The sequence below is a fragment of the Balaenoptera ricei genome, chromosome 8 (genome assembly GCF_028023285.1).
Source record: "Balaenoptera ricei isolate mBalRic1 chromosome 8, mBalRic1.hap2, whole genome shotgun sequence".
In the NCBI taxonomy this organism is placed as follows: Eukaryota; Metazoa; Chordata; class Mammalia; order Artiodactyla; family Balaenopteridae; genus Balaenoptera; species Balaenoptera ricei.
The window spans coordinates 103,149,983-103,170,755 of record NC_082646.1 but is presented as its reverse complement, the minus strand read 5'-3'; the positions used below and the strand labels follow the sequence as shown (position 1 = coordinate 103,170,755).

General features: G+C 39.1%; 1 protein-coding gene across 1 annotated transcript; it reads left to right on the top strand.

The window, feature by feature from the left end:
- On the top strand, positions 1-15,109 carry CBLIF (cobalamin binding intrinsic factor). Its single transcript, XM_059929736.1, has 9 exons — positions 1-79; positions 777-953; positions 1,700-1,813; positions 2,229-2,369; positions 4,245-4,426; positions 8,517-8,694; positions 10,067-10,268; positions 12,861-12,979; positions 15,048-15,109. The coding sequence occupies exons 1-9, from the start codon at positions 1-3 to the stop codon at positions 15,107-15,109; spliced, it is 1,254 nt and encodes a 417-aa protein (XP_059785719.1).
- Positions 15,110-20,773: the final 5,664 nt, after the last annotated feature.

Sequence of the window (20,773 nt, the reverse complement as noted above, 5' to 3'; positions counted from 1 at the left end):
ATGGCCCGGGTCACCCTCCAACTCCTGCCCCTTCTCTGGGCTATGACTGGGACCAGCACCCAGACCCGAAGCTCATGCTGTGAGTAGAGCATTTTTTCCAAGGTCAGGGAAGCAGTTACCCTGGGGATAGGCAGAAACCTCAGACACTGACGTCTGCTCATGTGGTAGTGCCTGAAAATAGCGATCACTCTAGGAGTTCCAAAACGGGTGAGTCAGGATGTGAGTGTGTGTGGTTCATCTTTCCTGACTTAATAGCAGAAGTTCTTTGAGAGGCAAGTCTATGCATTTTACTTTAAGAGAAATTGAAATACCATTGCAGGAATGATGGTTGATGATACAGAGAAAGACCCTCAGTGGCCGTTCTGACCAGGTACCACTACTAGTGAGAATGTTGGGTACCTGCTGAGGATAGGTCATATCCCAAATCTTTCATATTTTTCATGTAAGAGGGAGAAAAAAATGGATGCAAGGAAACCAGTGACTTCTAGGAACATGCTAGAAATAGCATGAAATATCTGTGAGCCATAGTGCTCGATGTTACAAAGTGAAAAATCACTTTCTTAAAGATAAGGGTTATTTGGGAAGATGTAGGGACTAATTGGCCTCAAAAGAAAAAGCCCAATGTTTTCCCCATTGCTCTTTAAAAATCACCCCAAAGGGAGCATCCCTGAGGATACCAAGGCTAATCCTGTCTTCTCCTAAGAGACACAGGAAACATGTTTCTGAGACGAGGGAATGAGGATGAGGGGTTTGGTAAATGGCTTTGTCCCTTGCAGCTGTTCCCTTAGCAGAGCAGCCCTTGGTTAATGGCATCCAAGTACTCATGGAGAGCTCCGTGGTCAACTCTGCCTTCCCAAACCCCAGCATCTTGATTGCCATGAACCTGGCCGGAGCCTACAACTTGGAGGCCCAGAAGCTCCTGACTTACAAGCTCATGGCCAGTGACACAGCCGGTGAGAAGCCAGGGCCCCTCTGCCCGCTCCCTGAATCTCCACCCCCAGGGCCCACCTCCATGTCGCCCCACCCCAATGCTACCTGTGATGGTACCTGAATCACCCAAACACTTTTCCCTGCGTACCTGGAAGGACTCATGTGTGAAGTGAGGGCATTCACACAGGAGGGCAGTAAAGCAGAAAGAGCTCTAGATTAAATGTAAAAGAGTGGATTTCCAGGTCTGGCTCTGCCACTTACTAATTCTGTGACCTGGAACTAGTCACAGATCCCCATCAACCACAAGTTCGTCATTTGCGAAATGCAAATAATTCTAATAACAATAACACTAATAGCAATAACAACAACAATAACAATAATAATAAAATCTCTGTTCTGCCTACCTCACAGGAGTTGCCTTGAGGTTCAAATTAGATAAACTTGAGTAAAGTTAAAATTATCTTGTAACTATACATTTTTTATATAGGAATTTGTATGGGTATTCTTGCTGTTTTTCTAAACAGATACCAGGAATTCCTTATGGGGTTGTCAAGTCACATAGAGGCCACTAGATTAATGGCCTACTTAATGTTTTTCCATACTTCTTCAATGTTTTTCCATACTTCTTTCCTTAAGAAAGATCAAAAAACTAATCACATTATTTAAAAAATCGAAATGATCTGGAAAGAAGCAGAGAGCTCAGCCTGGCCCCTGGTGCTCTCTCCCGTGAGAACGCCTTTGTTTAACTATATTGTTCTCTCTTCTACAGACCTTACCATTGGCCAGCTTGCCCTCACTATTATGGCCCTCACCACCTCCTGCCGAGACCCTGGGAACCGAGTATCGATTCTACAGAGACAAATGGAGAACTGGGCACCTGCCAGTAAGACCTCATCAGAAGGGAGGGGGAAGTGAGGCAAATGGCCCTTCCTGAGAATTTTAAATCTATAAAGAAAAAGGAAGGGAGAGTGGAAGTTTAGGCAAGAGACACAAAGTACCTCTGATGATCCCACAAGTGAGATCTCCACTTCCTATCCAATGAACTCGAATAGACCACTATCCCAGGGAAACAGTTCTATGCCATCATTGAAGAGAGCAGCATCCCTTTTATTCTGTTCTCATGCCAGATGACAGTGTTACTCTGAGACACATGGACGTTATCTCTTGCCATATGGTATCTTTCTTTTTGGACAGGTTTTCTAGCAATGTCTCTTTAAAAGGTTTGGCTTTTCCTTTTTCACAAATATCTTCTTTATGGTGAATGTTAGTCTTATGAAGGCCCTCTATCCCTTTCCAAGGCCTCAATACCCATGCTTCATCCTTCTATGGGCCCAGTCTGGCGATCTTGGCGCTGTGCCAGAACAACCCGGAGACGACCTTACCCATAGCGACCCGCTTTGCCAAGAGCCTGCTGGCCAATTCCTCTCCCTTCAACGTGGGTGAGTAGGTCACCACTTTCACACAGTGCCCTGAGCTGGGAACATCAAGGTCACTGAAGGGTAGAGCTGGAGGGAAAGTGGGAGGGGGGGGAGCTTTCCATGGAAGAGGAGCTCAGGACCATGAAAATGTCTGTAGATGAGAGATACTTGGCAAATATTTGTTGGACATGTGAATTAAGGTATAAATGAAAGAGAGAAAATAAAACAGAAACCAGGACAATACTTGACATGTCTGACAGTTACAGACAAATCAGAATCTCCATTGAGAACAATAAATATGTCATCCAAGTCAGGAGTTGTTCCCAGACGAGTGATTAAATTATTAAATCAGTGTCTGGACTCAGTCCCACCCTGAACCTCCTCTTAAATCGCTGCTGTTGTTTCCACACTCTATTCTTCTCGATGCTTCTCCTTACTACATCCAAATATTCTCTCTCTTTTTTTTTTTTTTTGGCTGTGTTGGGTCTTTGTTGCTGTTTGTGGGCTTTCTCTAGTTGTGGCGAGCAGGGTTGGAGCAGGGCTCTAGGTGCATGGGCTTCAGTAGTTGCAGCACGCAGGCTTCAGTAGTTGTGGCTTGCGGGCTCTAGAGTGCAGGCTCAGTAGTTGTGGCGCACGGGCTTCGTTGCTCCGCGGCATGTGGGATCTTCCTGGACCAGGGCTCGAACCCATGTCCCCTGCGTTGGCAGGCAGATTCTTAACCACTGTGCCACCAGGGAAGTCCCCAAATATTCTCTTTATACTAAACAGCTACTCTCTGAACATTAAACCCATAATGCTCCCCTTCAAGGATGCTCTGGAACCATCTTATTCCTTCATCCTGCAAGCACGTGGCTGCTTGTGAATGGAAGCTCTGTCCTCTACCACACCATGTCCTTCTTCTGCACATAACGATCCCTTCTCTGTATGATGCCCTCTGTGGGGGCCACTTTTATGCCCCTCATTGGTGGTCATCTTTTCTCCTCTACCACTATCTAAGCAACAGTATTATCTCAGGTTTTCACCCCTTATACATGCCACATGAGCAACCTCTCTCCTTTCAGGCTTTATCAGACCAGCACACAGGTAGATATTTACTCAAGTACCCTCCCCATGGGTCAAACACAGACTGGCCTCTGTTTCCCATCTGGGACCTCATGCATTGCTGGGACCTCTCTGCCAGTTCAGGAAATTGGGACTTCTTTGCCAACATTGTCATCCTTAATGAGGTGATGAAATTTTGGTTGGAGATTAGGGTGGGGAGGAAAAGATTGATGAAAAAAGTGCCATCTGGCAAGTCTTTGATTTGTTCTGGTCTCGTCGTCATGCCAGAGTTTGCCCATTCAGTTCATACATAATAAGAATGAAATAATGAAAAAAGCCCTTGTGCTGGGTACTATGGGAGATGAAAATCCCCGCCCTCCCCCCATCCGAGAACACACAGGGCACAGTAACAGCAGAGAGTGCCGAGATTGCAAAACAGGTACGAACAACAAATGCTAAAAGAATCCAGAAAAGAGACTACACTTGTTGTGTGGGGTGACAGAGAGGACTTCAGTGAGAGGTGGTGATGGCTGGACCTTCACCACTGCTGACATTTTGAAAGATAAACATTGGGACAAGAGAAGTGGGATTGAAAATGCTGCTAGTTGACTTTCATTCAAAGCATGAGCTGTGGAGTCATACAGATCTGCATTCAGGTGTGTGGCCTTGGGCAGTTACCTAACCTCTCTGAGCCTCCATTTCCTCATCCCCTAAATGGAGATAATTATAGGTCCTATTTCACAGACTGTCCTGAAGGGTAAAGGAGGTAATGAACCTGAACACAATAAGCACACAAATGTTAGTTGTTCATATTGTGGTGGTGGTGGTTGTCTTATCCCGTGCTGTGATTCTCAGACACAGGAGCAATGGTGACCTTGGCTCTGACCTGTATGTACCACAAGATCCCCGTAGGTTCAGAGGAAGGTTACGGAGTCCTGTTCGGTCAGGTACTAAAGAATACTGTGGAGAATATCAGCATGAGGATCCAAGACAATGGCATCATTGGAGACATCTACAGCACTGGCCTTGCCATGCAGGTAAATGCGTCATTGATGCCCTTCGCTGGGTCCATGTCCCTAAGCCTGGATTGTAGGACCAAGAGACCAGGCTTCTGGTAGTACCTCTGGGGAGGACCAGCTACTGTGACTAGAGGTAGATTCCTTACGGCACCTGTGCCTCAGTTTCTCTACTGGTGAAATGCAGGTAAGTGTTAATTCATCCCTACCTCACAGGTAAAGTATAAAACCAAATATGCATGAACTCTTTTCCCTTCCATGGAAAAATAAATAAATAAATAAATCCAAGAAATATATTGGTTTATTATGAATAATGATCAGTTTGTTCATAATAATTATAGACAATTGAAAGTTTGGTGTATTAAAATATAAGGATATTCAAGGAGGTCCTCAAAAAATATTGAATCTTCTGATTCCATGCTGCCAATCAAGTGTTCTTTTATCAGATCTTTACCTTGATCCAAAAAAAGGTGGGATTGTATTCAAAATGATTAATGAAAATAATCTAAAACTGCCTGGACATCTAGTCTTTGTCAAGGTCTTTTACTATCTCAGTCTCAGTTCAACCTCACAAAGATCCCTAATATATGGCAGCGCCAGATGTGTCTGGTCATCAAGTCTATACTCAGTCCTATGCTTCCCTAGTATAGAGTCTCAGGCTTGGATTGTATAAGATGCTGCTTGATATAGCTCCAAGTACAACCACACACACACACACACACACACACACACACCCCTCCCCTTCCATTGATTAGGGCAACATCTTCCCGTGGAAAACACACCAATAATAACGGGGAGAGAGAACCAACTAGAATCAAAAATTAAAGGGTCATCTGTGGCCAAATCCTGTAGTCCAAACTAAGAAATTTATGCTCCAGAGTCTCAAAATGCCCCATGGGATTAATAGAAAAACTACATCATGACCTTCCCAACTTGGAAATCCCAAGAAACAGAGAATCATAATATTATGCTTAGTGAATTAAAACAAGGAAAGAAAGATAAATGCTGCATGATATCACCTATATGTGGCATCTAAAAAATAATACAAATGAATGTATATGCAAAACAGAAACAGACTCATAGATATAGAAAACAAACTTGTGGTTACCAAAGGGGAGAGGGAAGGGGGGAGGGGCAAATTAGGGGTATGGGACTAACAGGTACAAACTACTACGTATAAAATAGATAAGCAACAAGGATATACTGTATAGCACAGGGAATTATAGCCATTATCTTGTAATAATCTATAATGGAGTATAATCTGCAAAAATACTGAATCACTATACCATATGCCTGAAACTAAAATAATATTGTAAATCAACTATACATCAATAAAAAATAAAGAAACAGAACCATGGAGTTACAATGCCAACCCTAAATCTAATTTAGCTCTGGACTAGTGCAGGGGGTTGGAGACTGGTCTGATATTCTATACATTAAAAATTAGTGATGTAATGTACAGTATGATGACTATTGTTAATAATACTGTATTATATATTTGAAAGTTACTAAGAGAGTAAATCTTAAAAGTTCTCATCACAATGAAACTATGTGTGGTGATGAATGTTAACTAGACTTAAACTGTGACCATTTGACAATGTATACAAATATCAAATCATTTGTTACTACACCTGAAACAAATATAATGTTATATGTCAATTACATCTCAATTTTTAAAATATTTTTTTAAATTAAGATTAAAAAATGAGCAAAGGACATAAATAGACTAGAAATTAGTTCATGTTAAACATAAGAGTAAATACAAAGTCCCCACTCCAATGTGCCATAGGACCAACTAATGAAAATAAAGTCAGTTTCTACATCATGTCGTGGTCAATAAAATTTTGTCAGAGAACAAAACACTGCCAGGGCTCAGGTCTAGAAAGCTTTGTCGGGGAACAAAGGAAGTCTTGAAGAAATCTAAGGCAAGTTTTATTCATGACTCACTTAAAATAACCTTGCTCACCTTAGAGCCAGACAGAGAAGTGTTTGCTTTTGCTAATGTGTTTTGTGAATTCTATTTGGGATTTTAGCACCTGCAGAGTACACCGTGAAAAGCTGTACCTGGGAATTAAAGTTATTCTTTGGAAAAAGGCAGGACCTCCATATCCAGATATCATCCATATCCAGATATCAAAGGCCACGTGGATTACTTATCAGTTAGGATACATAACCTCTCCCTACCTGAGTTACGCCAGAGTTTACCCAGGCAGTCTGAAGTCTGAAATCACCAGATATCTACTATATAAACTTTTTCTAATCTAAAATGTTCTGGTGTCAAAAACAAAGGGTTTCTAAGGCTGTAACAACTTGGGTTTGCATCCCAGATTGGCCACCATCTTAGGCAAATATTGAATTTCCTGGAATTTCATTTTCCCCATAATAGCAAAGGTATAAAAAAGTCACAGGCACAATGTGGCATTTAATAATTGTTTGTGATCTCTCCCAGTGGAAGAGAGGTGATATTTAGCTTCCTTTGCAGCCTTCACTCACCCTCTGCCAGCTGTCAGTGCCCTTCAAGTGACCTAGGCCACCCACTTTGTTTCCCAGAGGCATTTCCTCCTCTTTCTTCCATAAATATTCCAACGCTTTCAAGGTTCCTCTGACAAGAACCTAACTTGGGGACATAAACTTCTTCATGCGAAGTTATTATTGACTTCTAACTGGCTAATGCATTACTCCTTTCTAAAGAGTTGGTGTTGTGATGTTTTATCCCAAGGGGATACATCTCACTTAGTGGGATTTGGGATATGAATATGGCAAGTGGACGAGATACAGATACGGTTGCTGGGAAAGCCTAACTGATGCCCTTTAACCAAACTGCCCTGTAAAGGGGCCTCTGGGAAGAGCCATTGTCATGGTTAGGGAGGTTAACAGAGCCTGTCAAAACTGCCTAGTTGCTCACAGTACTGCCTCTAGCTCACAGGCATTTCTGGCTCCCCTCCCTTCTCCCATTTCCCATTCAAAGCTTCAGGTGAATGGGTCATCAGCAACCCCAGCCCATTAACATGCTCTGGTGGATGAGTCAGCACAACCCTAAAGGCAGGGAGGTGCTAAGGACAGCTTCCCAACACACCATTACAAAATGCTTTTGCATAGCATCCCATCTGAACCTCCAATGACCGCCCCAAAGGTAGGCAGGAACTATGATTTCTGTTTTACCCATGAGACAGAAAACTCAGCAAAGTAGAGTGACTTGCTTGGTGTATTCATCAAGACTCATTTTGCAAATAACAGAAACCCAAATAATGTTTGCTTAAGAAAAAAAAATGGAGATTTACTATTTCACATAAACTGGGGGATCCAGGGCTCGATTAGGTGATTTCAGGATTAGTCAGAATAGAGGGCTCAAATCATATCAGGGATCACTCTTTCATCATCTCTCTGCCATAGTTTTTCTCATTCTCTCCTGCTGTATGGCTTCTTCAGAGTGGCTGAGAAAGATGGTCACTAGCACCTCAATGATTACTAACCCCTCAATGATTACTAACCCCAGCAAGGCGGAAGAAATGTTTCTCTCTCCCAATGTCTGTGTATCGTGGAAGGACTCTGATTAGTGCATGTGTCCATCAATCACTGTCACCAACAGGATGGCACTCTACGATTAGCCCAGCCCACAAGTCCACCCTTGTGGCCAGGATCGTGGAGCCTCTAGCTGACAGTACTGACATGATCAAAGAATGTGGGTAGAGTCCACCAAAGGGTGTGTAGAACAACAAAAAACAAAAGAAGTCTACTACTGTTAGCTGGCCAGGTTGTCCTACACTAAATCTGCCCCAGGAGCTTGCTTTGCCAGCTCTCATCCTCCTTCTACATGCAAGAACTGTTAGTAAATACAGCAGCCCTAATAGCACTCCCTGAATCTGAGTGTAGCTCAGATATTTATTGTGTGACTGCTATGTGACAGACACTGAACTAAGCAGTGGGGACACAGCTGTGAATAAGACAGATGTTGTCCTGAACCTCGTGCAGCTTCGGTTTTGGACTCTGGTTGATCACAAAGATTAGTGATCAAGTCTGTCCCTTATAAAGCTAATAAAGGCCAACTCTCAGCTATACCTAATCTGTCTCTCTCTCTCTCCCCACCCTCCCACCCCCACCCCGGCCCCAGGCTCTCTCTGTGACACCTGAACGACCTAACAAGGAGTGGAACTGCCAGAAGACCATGGATTCTGTACTGGATGAGATTAAGGAGGGGAAATTCCACAACCCCGTGTCCATTGCCCAAATCCTCCCTTCCCTGAAAGGCAAGACATACCTAGATGTACCCCATGTGTCTTGCAGCCCTGGTAAGAACTCTTAACATCTGTCTCTCCCTATAAAGTGGCAACTTATGCCAGGAATGATACTTGGACCAATTTTAAGTGGCATAAGGGCTTGTTAAATCCATGACTGCCATGTAGGCAGGGCCAGTTCCTAAGAGTTGTGTGTTAGCACGCAGCCGTGCTGTCCTGCCCTCAGAATTCTGCTCCCACGTCCACTTCATTCAACACACATTTACTGAGCACCTACTACAGGTAAATCATTTTGTTGGATGCTTGTGGAGAGAGAAGATCCATGGTCCTAACAGTCAAATAACATATGACTTCATTCATTCATTTGACAAATGCACCAAACATTAGGCAATATCTTATCATATCTGCTATTTACAAAGTCAGGAGATGGTATGTAGACAAAAACTACAATATTTGGAAGAATGAAATAAGTATTAAGCAGAAATAGAAACCATATACAGTGCAAAAGCAAAGAAAGTATGACCGATCATTGAGTTTGGGAACCTTAGGAGAAGAACAGAGTTGACATTTCAGCCAAGACTTGGAGATATAAAAATGTGCTCACAGCACACCAAAGGGATGTGGTGGAAATCTGGCACATTACCTTTTTATTTGAAATATCTTTATTTTATCCATTTACAAATATAATACAGAGATACTTAAAATTCAAACATGGCAGAAATATACATCTAGAAAGTAGAGTCCTGCAAAAAAATTTATCACCCCAGAGTCTTTGGTATAGAGTCCTCCAACTCTTCTTTCTAATCAAATACTAACATAAAGTATGATTCATCTTATGTTGCATGGACTTCCTGAGATAAGCAGAGATTAGTAAGCTCCTTGTCTATCTCAGTACAGAATCTATAGAGACCACAATTAAGCAATCTGACCACAATCATACCAAACATAGCCACATTCACTAACTCCTTAGGCTGCTTCCCAAAGATTTCCCAACTTGAACAAGGTGGCCATGGAGTCCTTCCTAGGATTCTACACTAGGTGCCCAGGTATTTTGTTAAATGGTCTGAAACTTACTACCTTTGCTTCCAGATTCTTCGGGTTAACAAAAAACCCCAAGTGAACAGAGAGCACCATGTAAAATACATGACTTAGGGCTCACAATACTCCCTTCAGTTTACAAATCCTTTTAACAAAATAAACGTTCGTTATTAAGCTAGCTGTCAGTTCTTCAGCTACGATCAATTCTCTAGGATGGAAATGAGAGCTTCATAGGTCACACCAGTTCTTCAGAACAATCCACAAAGGACACAAAACCACTGTCATCTCTTGAAATGTGTTCTGGTATAAGCTGCCAATAACAGAGATTTTGTACCTATACTACAAACCCCATAATCTTTAACAAACTTGGCCTCTTTGCTCTTCCCAGGTCATGAAGTGCAACCAACTCTACCCAACCCTCCTAGCCCTGTTCCCACCTCAGCATACAATATCACCGTCAAATACACCATAAATAACCAGCTGAGGGGTGTGGAGCGTCTCTTCAATGAGACCATCAATGTTAGTGTAAAAAGAGGATCAGTGCTACTTGTTGTCCTAGAGGAAGCACAGCGCGAAAACCCCACATTCAAGTGAGTGTTAGAAGTGACATGCACCACTCCTCCCAAGCCCAACCTGAATTCCCATTCTCTCTCTCCTTCCTTCATTTTCTTGCTTTTTTCCCTTCTGATAATGTAACAGATCTTTATTTAATAGCCCTTTGAGGAGCCTGCAATCTAGTAACTAGGCAAGGCTCTCATAAAAATTAAATCATTCAAGTCAATATAAGATGGAGTTTTTAAAACAGGAATTCAAAGGAGAGAGAGCACAGTGTGGATTAGAAGAGTCAAGGAACATTGTAAGGAACTGACTGGATCTAAAATGCATTCTCATTCAAAGCAAAATTACAAGTTTGCTGAAAACTTAAATACATTTCTGTTCTAATTTATAATAAGGTACCAAGTTTGTTTGTCAATGGTTTTATTACAGAATATCTCTCTAAAATGATATTTGGCAAAAATCATCATTAAAATACATGTTTTTGAAAACAGCAGCTTACAAACGGCTGTTCTACATCACAATTTATCATCATTTATCAAAATTGTCACATCTTCTGTGACATGGTTCTTTCTCTGCATATTTTATCGCTGCCTGTGTCATTTAGCATTTAGGGGGAAAAAATGTCATGGAATCTGCTTCCTGAGCTGATGATTGAATTCAGATTGTTCTGGTTGACTTTTACAAATAAATTACATGTTAAGAAAAAAAAAAAAAAAAAAAGAAGAGTCAAGGAAGGCTGGTGGCTTTGGACCACATTCAAAGAATAGGTACCATACAGGAAGATATGGAAGGATGGTATTCAAGGAAGAGGGGGATGGTGAGGACAAAGCATTCAAGACAGGACTGAGCAAGGAATTTAAGGTCAATGAGTAGACCAGCTTGACTAGACAAGAGAATACAGGACTGAATTAAATGAATGATGTCTGGAAGGATAGATTGGGTGATATTGTAGAAAGCCTGAAATACCAGGCTAAGGAATTCGGACTTCATGTTGCAGAGAAGGGTTGAAAGTTTTTGAGTAAGAAAAGTCATATTGTAAAATGTTAATTGGTCTGGGGAATGAGTGACAAGGAGGAAAGCTAGGGCATGACTACAGAAATGAAGCTGTAAACTGATGAGGACTTCATCTAGGAGAAACGTACTCATACCAAGGAAGATGCCCCAGGGCTCATGAGTGACTGGATGTGGGGGTCAAGAGCAAGAAGCTTCAAAACTATTGGTAGGAGTGTCAGGAAGAAAGAATGTCCTTCAGAGAAAAACCCAATTCCTTTAGATGATTAATTGTTGGCATTCAAAACAGAAACATTAGGAAGCTTTTAGAGGTATAAAGGAAGTCCTAGAAAAAGAGGTCAGGACAAGCAAAAGAGATTGGGTAGTCACCTGATAGAGTTGACGACTGAAGTTAGGGACAGTGTAGTAGGTGGCAGATACAATGCTTCCAATGAACCACGAGACAGATATAATTATTCCCATTTTACAGATAGAACCACTTAGGCCCAAAATGGTTAAGTAATATTCTGAAGATCACGTAACATGCAACTAGTGGAATTGAGATCTGAACCCAGATTTGACTGACTCTTATGTTCTTTCTACTACCCAGTTGGGAAAGGGAAAGATATAAAAATAAATCACAAAGGAGAACATTAAACTTTGGGGAATGTTTATAGTTTGCAAAAAGAGGGAACAGTAGAGAAATATGGAGAAGCCTAAGCTGTAGGAGGAGGAGGGGGAAGATGCCAGGTCATGGAAAGGAAAAGAGGAGATACTTTCAAAGGAAAGATGGCCCAATCCAAATTCTGCAGACAGATGTCCAGGAGAAAGACTGACAAAGGCCAAGGAATACACGAGTGACATGGGATCTGTTCTCCAGGGTTAGGATAAGTACACGTGTCTGCCGCCCACAGACCAGCTCCATAACTTCCCTAACTTCTGTAGAACAGGTCAAGATAAAGATCGCATTTCGAGAATACTTAATTTTCCAACAACCTGCTGAATATACTTTACTTCTTCTCTAAGCTTAGCTTTAATTTTGCCTGATTTAACTTTTCCTAACTATAAATGTAATAAATACACATAGAAGAAATTTTGAGGGGGGAAAGCATAAAGAAGAAAACAAAGCATCTATAGTCTATCCACAATATAATCACTGTTGATATTTTTTATAATTTTATAGGTATTTTCTCCATGCATATTACAAATAGTTGTGATCCATAATATACGAGATAGATATTTCTGATACAACGTGTATCCCACATTTTCACTTAATATTATTGCATAAGCATTTTCCCATTTCACTGAAAAATATTGAAAATTATGATTTTCATAACTGCAAAAGAGTCAATCTTGGATATTCATTCCATCACTCACCTAATTTTTTTGCCCATTGTTGGACATTTACATTTTAAAAATTTGCTTATTGATAGTTTTTTTAAAAATCTGTTCATTTTATTTTTATTTAATTCCAAGTGAAGTAATTTTATGTTCATTAGTCATTTGCATTTTCTCTTTGAAACATGATTTTTTCTGATCTTTAAAGCATTTAGAAGGTCTCTGTCCCTTCATCTTAACTTCTTATTGCCTGACTTAAAGTGAGGTATTAATCGTATATGATTTTATTCTTACAGATTTGAAACTACAATGACACCCTGGGGACCTATGGTCTCTTCTATTAACAATATCGTTGAAAATGTTAATCACAAGACGCATTGGCAGTTCCTGAGCGGCAAAACACCTTTAAATGAAGGTGAGAGAAGAAAAGGAATGTGGGCATTTTCTCCATCGTTTGAAGGCTAATTCTTTCATTGCCATATTTAATTTATTCATTTATTTAATCGATAAATAATTGTGAGACTGTATATATATACAATAATTGTACATATAGCTGTTACATACGTATGTACATATGCAGATATATTATGAATATATATACAGTGTTGATAGATAGATAGAAAGATAGAACAGATGGGTAGCTCTCTAAAATAGCTTTTGAAAAAATCAAGAATCCTAACTCCACTCCGAGCCAGTGGGAAAATATCCAGTGAACAAGAAAAGTGGATTGACCTAAAGTAGTAAGAGCTAAAGAAGGAAAAAGCAGATGTGAGAAAGATTTTTTTTTTTAAGTGTGTGATCTAAGAAGATGGCCAATTTGGGGTTAAAAAATTAAACATGTATGTGTAAAGCAAAAGAACAGTGAATTCATAGCCAGTGGGAAATAAATGAGAGGGATAAGATAACATCTATTAATGTAGTAACGTTATCTTATTTTATACTCACATCAACTCTGTAGGCATTAGTGACTCTTTTTACAACAAAAAAAACTAAGTCTCACAAATAAAAAAGGGACTTGCCCAAGGTATACACGTAGTATGTGATAGAGCAGATAATCAAGACCACAGCTTCACTCAAAATCCATTCTTCGCCTTCTTTTGTTGTAGTGTTGTTAAAAATCACCAGAAAGAAGAATGTTTGGGTGGGGAAAGTGGGAAGAATAAAACTCAGACTTCAGCAAAACCTTAACAATCTTTAAAATGTTTGTGCAAATACTAAAATATCCTGCAACTTAAAGAGTACTGGTCTATGGTTTTGTCGAAGGATGATGTTACCTAGTTAACCTGATGTTCATTGTCACCGTGCTTTGTCAAGATGCTTCATTATCCAAGACTACAATGAGAGAGACGTTTTTCCTAGAGCCTACCATGGATTTGACAAAAAACTCTGTTCAGAATTTGTGGAATTGAAGCACAGCATTTAAGAAAGATCTTAGAGTCACATAAGCCTTGGTTAGGATACCCTTCTCTCTCTCTCTCTCTCTCTTTTTTTTTTTTTTTTTTTTTTTGCCACACCATACAGCTTGCAGGATCTTAGTTCCCTGACCAGGGATCAAACCTGGGCCCAGCAGTAAAAGCGCTGAGTCCTAACCACTGCACCACCAGGGAATTCCTGAAGCCCCTTCTCTTATTTTCTAGCTATACTAGGCAAATAATGAATCTTCTCTGAGGCACAGTGCCCACAGCCATAATATGGAAAGAGCAATAACCATTTCTTAGGTTATTGTGAGGATAAGAAATAATGTGTTTGAAATGAGTAAATTCAGTACCTTTTGCATGGCATTTGTTCAAAAATGCTAATCACTATTGTTATTAATTCTCTTACCACCTTCATCTCAAGAATTGCCCTGGGAACTTAAATCAGGCTAATTCTCATGTCTGCCAGTTACTTTTCTTCTCTGGGGAAAAGAAAATCCTCTGAGATCCAAAAAGATTTGGGCCTGAAATTGTCATGCTTTCTGATGCCTGGCTACTTCAGAGTTAATCATCGATTATGTCATCATCTGTGTTTCCTGCCCAGAAAGAAAAGAATTCTCAACCCACTGCCCTTCCTCACTTCTTACAAAATCTTCCACAATGAACATGAGTTCCTGCCTTGAATGCTCTAAATTTGGCTTACATAAGCCATTTTAATAGTAACTGCTTTCTTGCATACTTATTATGTGTCAGATACTGTATGAGGCATTTGGCAGTCATTATTTCTAATCCTGAAAATAATTCTTCAGCATAAATACTAGTAGTACAGTAGTGTGTATGAGGGAAGGAGGCTGGCACAAGATAAGGGGCTTGGCCAAAGATGTGCTCCACATGGCAACTGAGAACCTGGAAACAAGGACCCCTGAATCTCAGTTCCATTCTCCCTTCATACTAATCAACTCTTTGGCGATTTTGTCTCTCTAACCAATTTAATGGGCTGGTCCCGTGGGAGGGTGGCGTGGTTATGGGCACCGTGGGCACCTCGTGTTGTTCTCTGCTTGTTTCCAGGAGTTGCTGACTACAGACCCTTCAACCACGAGCACATCACAGCCAACTTCACACAGTACTAAGGAGGAGAAGGATTGAGCTTCTATCAAACGTCCCCAGAGGACGGCTGGAATTTTTTTTTCACCTCATTTCAAATCTGTGCAAAATAGTCGGTATTTACAATGCTACCATATTCCTGGTTAAAACGTGGAAACCACAATGTAAAATAAATGATGCAAACTTCACTGGAGTTTCAACATCTGTGACCCATGAAAGAAAAAGTCCGGCTTCTCAAGACAATGACGGCCAGTCATCATTTAAACCTACGGTGAGGGGGAAAAGGGGGCGTCTCGCTGATATTTTGGAAGGTCATTCTGATCTTTTTGATTAATTAACCAACACACTCTTTTATTCTATAAAGGAAATGATGTATCTTTAAAACTTCTATTTTTATTTCTTACACCAAGTACTCCTTTTCAAATCACCTAGTGTAAACATATATATGTACACACACATTCATCCATACATAAAGTGACCAAAATTATTTCATATGAAGCTCCCAGATGGTTCAGAACTAGGTAAATCATGTTATCGATATATCACAACTCTCCCCTTCCATTTCCAATATTTGTTCTGCGTAAATCACATTTCAAATATATTTTATATAATTTATATATGTATTTAATATATTAATATGAACATAATGTGTATTTAATATTAATATAAATTTAACATATATGTTTTATATATTAAATGTAGATATATAACTGTGTCCCATAAATAATACATATAATATTTTAGATATAAAATATAGATCTATAATCTCACCCTGTCCTACATATGTATATAAATACGGAAGTTACAGATCTTTGGGAGAAAAATTTAAGACAATCAACTGGTAAATTCTGCTTGTTGGAGTCAACACTGGAACAAACTTTCTAGAGAAGAATATGAACATTTGTATCAAAAGACATAAGATATACACTTTGATCCCCAAAAGTCCTAATTCTGAAATTTATAGAAAGGGGGAAATCATAAGAGGACACAGATATATATATAAGAATCTAAATGTCAGCTGGGATGATTAGAGAAAAAAACTTAGATATGCAGCCTCAATACAGTTCCTAAAACTGAAGCCCAGAAGCGGACAGACTTCACGGCCCCATCACAGGCCTCCCCTCCTGGCAACTCAGAGTAAGAACCTGCTCTCTGGTAACAATCTGGCTCCCAGGAGAAAGAGGCGTGAACCACACAGGCCCAGATCCTCACACCCATCACAACTATTAGGTAAGTCACCGTATCCCCGAAAAAGACCAGGACTGTTACAATGGTAGAAACCCTCAGGGAGTGGTGAATAAGTGCTCTCTCATAACATATCATAATGTTTGTAATATGGAAAACATGGAAACAATGTGTATGTCCAAAAACAGAGCAATGCATAGGTAAACCCTGGTGGGTCTGTATGATGGGATTCTTATAAGTCACTAAAATTCATGTTGAAGATAAATACTTGATGACATGAAAAGACATTCATGCATAGCCAAGTGAAGCAATCAGACTACACAACATCACAATATCATCCGTCCCAGGGTGTGACAGTGGTTATCTCTGCATGATAGAATGATTAGTGATTGATGTTTTTTTGTTTATTTGTTTCTCTGGTTTCTAAGTTTTCTCCATTCAACACATAATAATTGAGCAATGGAAATGGGGGGAAATTATTTTAAACAAAGATGACTTTTTCTCCTTTAACAAAAAATTGGGCAACCAAAGGAAGGTGTGTGTGTGTGTATTCCACACCCAGCATTTGCTCTAATGATAGAAATTGAAGGAAAAAGAGGGGCATGAAAGACTAGGGGGAATCTCAGGCTGGTTTCATGTATGAAAACCTCGTTTTAACTATCTACCTAGTAATTAACTGTGTTCATCTGTATTGGCAGGGGTGGGGGACAGGGGATTGAGGTTGACAATGGGTCTGCTATGAGAAGTTGCAATTCCCCTTTGAGGAAGCACCTTAATTAAATGTAGTCTGTGTGGGTTCATTTTTGCGTAATCTGTAATGCCCCAGACTGCATTCCGTTGTTTCAGTGACTACAATAAGTGCTTTTGTGACCTCTAGTGGTCATGGCTGGTAAAGGCTAAGCCTCCTTTAGGGAGTGCTCAGTTATGCATAACCACTTTTGCGAAGATGCAGGAGAAAAAGGAAGGAAGATTGCTACCAAATACTTTTCCCCTATTTAAAAATAGTAAGGAATTAACAAAGTGGATATAGAGGGAACATACCTCTACATGATAAAGGCAAGCCTACAGTCAATATCTTACTCAAGCATGAAAAGCTGAAAGCATTTCCTCCAAGATCAGGAACAAGACAAGGATGCCTATTCTTGCCACTTTTATTCAACATAGTATTGGAAGTCCTAGTCACAGCAGTCAGACAAAGAAAAAAGAAATAAAAGGAATCCAAATTGGAAAGGAATAAATAAAACTATCACTGTTTGCAGATGACATGATACTACATATAGAAATTCGAGACATTACCAAATAACTAGAGCTAATAAATGAATTCAATAAAGTTGCAGGATACAAATTAATATAAAGAAATGTCATGTTTCTATATACTAACAACAAACTATCAGAACAATTAAGAAAACAATCCCACTTATAGTTGCATCAAAAAGGATAGAATAAGAATAAATCTAACCAAAGAGGGAAAATACTTGTACTCAGAAAACTATAAGACACTGATCACAGAACTAGAACAAATTCTAAAATTTGTATGGAAACACAAAAGACCCTGAATAGCCAAAGCAATTTGAGAAAGAAGAACAAAGCTGGAGGTATCATGCTCCCTGATTTCAAACTACACTTCAAAGCTACAGTAATCTAAACAGTATGGTACTGGCACAAAAAATAGATCAAAGGAACAGAATAGTGGATCCAGAAATAAACCACACTTATATGGTCAATTAAGCTACAATGAAGGAGACAAGAATATATGACGGGGAAAAGACAGCTCCTTTAATAAATGGTTTTGGGAAAACTGAACAGCTATGTGCAAAAGAATCAAATGAGACTACTTCCTCACACCATATACAAAAATAAACTCAAAATGGATTAAAGTTGTAAATGTAAGACCTGAAACCATAAAACTCCTAGAAGGAAACAGAGGCAGTAAGCTCTCTGACATCAGCCTTAGCAGTATTTTTTTGGATATGTCTCCTTAGGCAAGAGAAACAAAAGCAAAAATTTTAAAAATGGGACTACATCAAACTAGAAAGCTTTTGTACAGCAAAGGAAACTATCAATCAAGTGAAAAGGCAGCCTACTAAGTGTAAGAAGATATTTGCAAATGATGTATCTGATGAGAGATTCATATCCAAAATACACAAAGAACTCATACAACTCAACATGAAAAAAAAAACACCTGATTTTAAAATGGGCAGAGGACCTGAATAGACATTTTTTTTCAAAGAAAACATACAGAAACCAACAGGTACATGAAAAGATGCTCAATATTGTTAATCAGCAAATCAAAACCACAATGAGAAACAACCTCACACCTGTCAGAATGGCTATCATCAAAAAGACAACAAATAACAAGTGTTGGCAAGGATGTGGAGAAATTAGAACCCTCGTGTACTGTTGGTAGGATTGTAAATCGATGCAGCCACTATGAAAAACCGTATGGAGCCTCCTTTAAAAATTTAAATAGAACTGCCATACGATCCAGCAATTTCACTTCTGAGTATGGACCTGATGAAGATATAAAAAAATATAATTCAAAAAGATATAAACACTGCAATGTTTATTGCAGCACTATTTACAATAGCCAAGATATGGAAGCAACCTAAGTGTCTATCAATAGAAATCTTACCATTTGTGACAATCTAGATGGATCTAGAGGGTATTGTGCTAAGTGAAATAAGTCAGACAAAGAAAGACAAATATTGCATGATCTCACTTATGTGTGGAATCTAAAAACAAACAAGCAAACAAAACAAAATGAAAACAGATTCACAGATACAGAGAACAAACAGGTGATTGCCAGAAGGGGAGCAGTGAAATAGGTGAAGGGGGTTAAGAGGTACAAACCTCAGTTATATAATAAATAAGTCAAGGGAATATATAGCATAAGGAATGTGATCAATAATATCGTAATAACTATTTATGGGTCCAGATGGTTGCAAGACTTATCGTGGGGAACATTTCATAATGTATGCAAGTGTCAAGTCATTATGTAGTACATCTGAAACTAACATAATATTGTATGTCAACTATATTTCAATTAAAACAAGTTTTAAAAGGTACAAATGAACTTATCTACAAAACAGAAACAGAGTCACAGATGTAGAAAACAAACTTATGGTTACCAGGGAGTAAGGGCGGGGAGGGATAAATTGAAAGATTGGGATTGACATATACACACTACTATATATAAAATAGATAACTAATATGGACTTACTGTACAGCATAGGGAACTCTACTCAATACTTTGTAATGGCCTATATGGGAAAAGAATCTAAAAAAGAGTGGATACATGTATATGTATAAGTGATTCACTTTACTGTACACCTGAAACTAACACAACACTGCAAATCACCTATACTCCAATAAAAATTTTTTAAAAAACCAAAAATATTCCAAAACAACTGACTACAATTAAATTTCACAAGTAAATGATTCTTGTTCCTTTGGGTCTGGGTTTGCCAATCAGCGTTCATACAGTTGCCTGCTTCTGGAACCAAGTCCTTGACTTTGTTTGCAGGTACACTCTTTAGAGTTGTCTCAGCGATGCCAGCTTTAAGCTCTGAAACCTATGCTAATAAATCAATTTCCTGAAATACCATTAAATACATAAATAAATAAATAAATTTTTAATAAAAAATAAAATAAAAACAATATGCAACAGTACTTGCCTTTAACCAGCTATCTGAATGACTTGTAGCAAGTTCATGATTGAAGATAACATGCTGATGAGGAGGTAGAACTAAATACTTGACTCCTCTAGCCCCTCCCAACTGAGAGCCTGTAGTTCTTTGAAATAGCAAAAGCCTTGAGTCTTGCTCAGAAGTGCAAATGATTCTGAGATTAAAATGAACACACACACACAAAAATATGAAGAACAACAATTCTGGCCAAGGAAATAAAAATGGAAAGGGAGAGAAGATGGAATTTAACAAAAAGTCTTAAATTTTATCTTGAAGACCAAACATGCAAAACGTGCCATAATGTTTTTTGCAAAGTAAAGTGCAAAAATGGAGACCTTGACAAGACATATATAAAAATGTGTAATAAAGTAACAATGATTAAAACAGTGTATCACTGGTTTCAGAACAGAGAGAACATGAGAACGGAATAAAGTGTCAAAAGGAATCAAAAAAATTATGTGGGAATTTAGTACATTATAAAGTCACATATTAAATGAGAATTTTCAACTTGGAAAAGAATTATGTTAGATCCCTACCTCTGGCCTTTATAAGCATATGATCAGAGGCAAAAACTCTTAAGAAAATTACTGTCAGATTTTTCTGCTTAAAGAAAAACATAATGGGGAATTCGCTGGCGGTCCAGTGGTCAGACTCCTCGCTTTCACGGCCAAGGGCCCAAGTTCGATCCCTGGTCAGGGAACTAAGATCCCACAAGCTGCGTGACATAGCCGAAAAAAAAAAAAAAAAAATCATAATGGTCATGCCTCAAAAAAAAATTAAAAGACATACTGAAAAATGAAAAAAAAATCAAAACATATA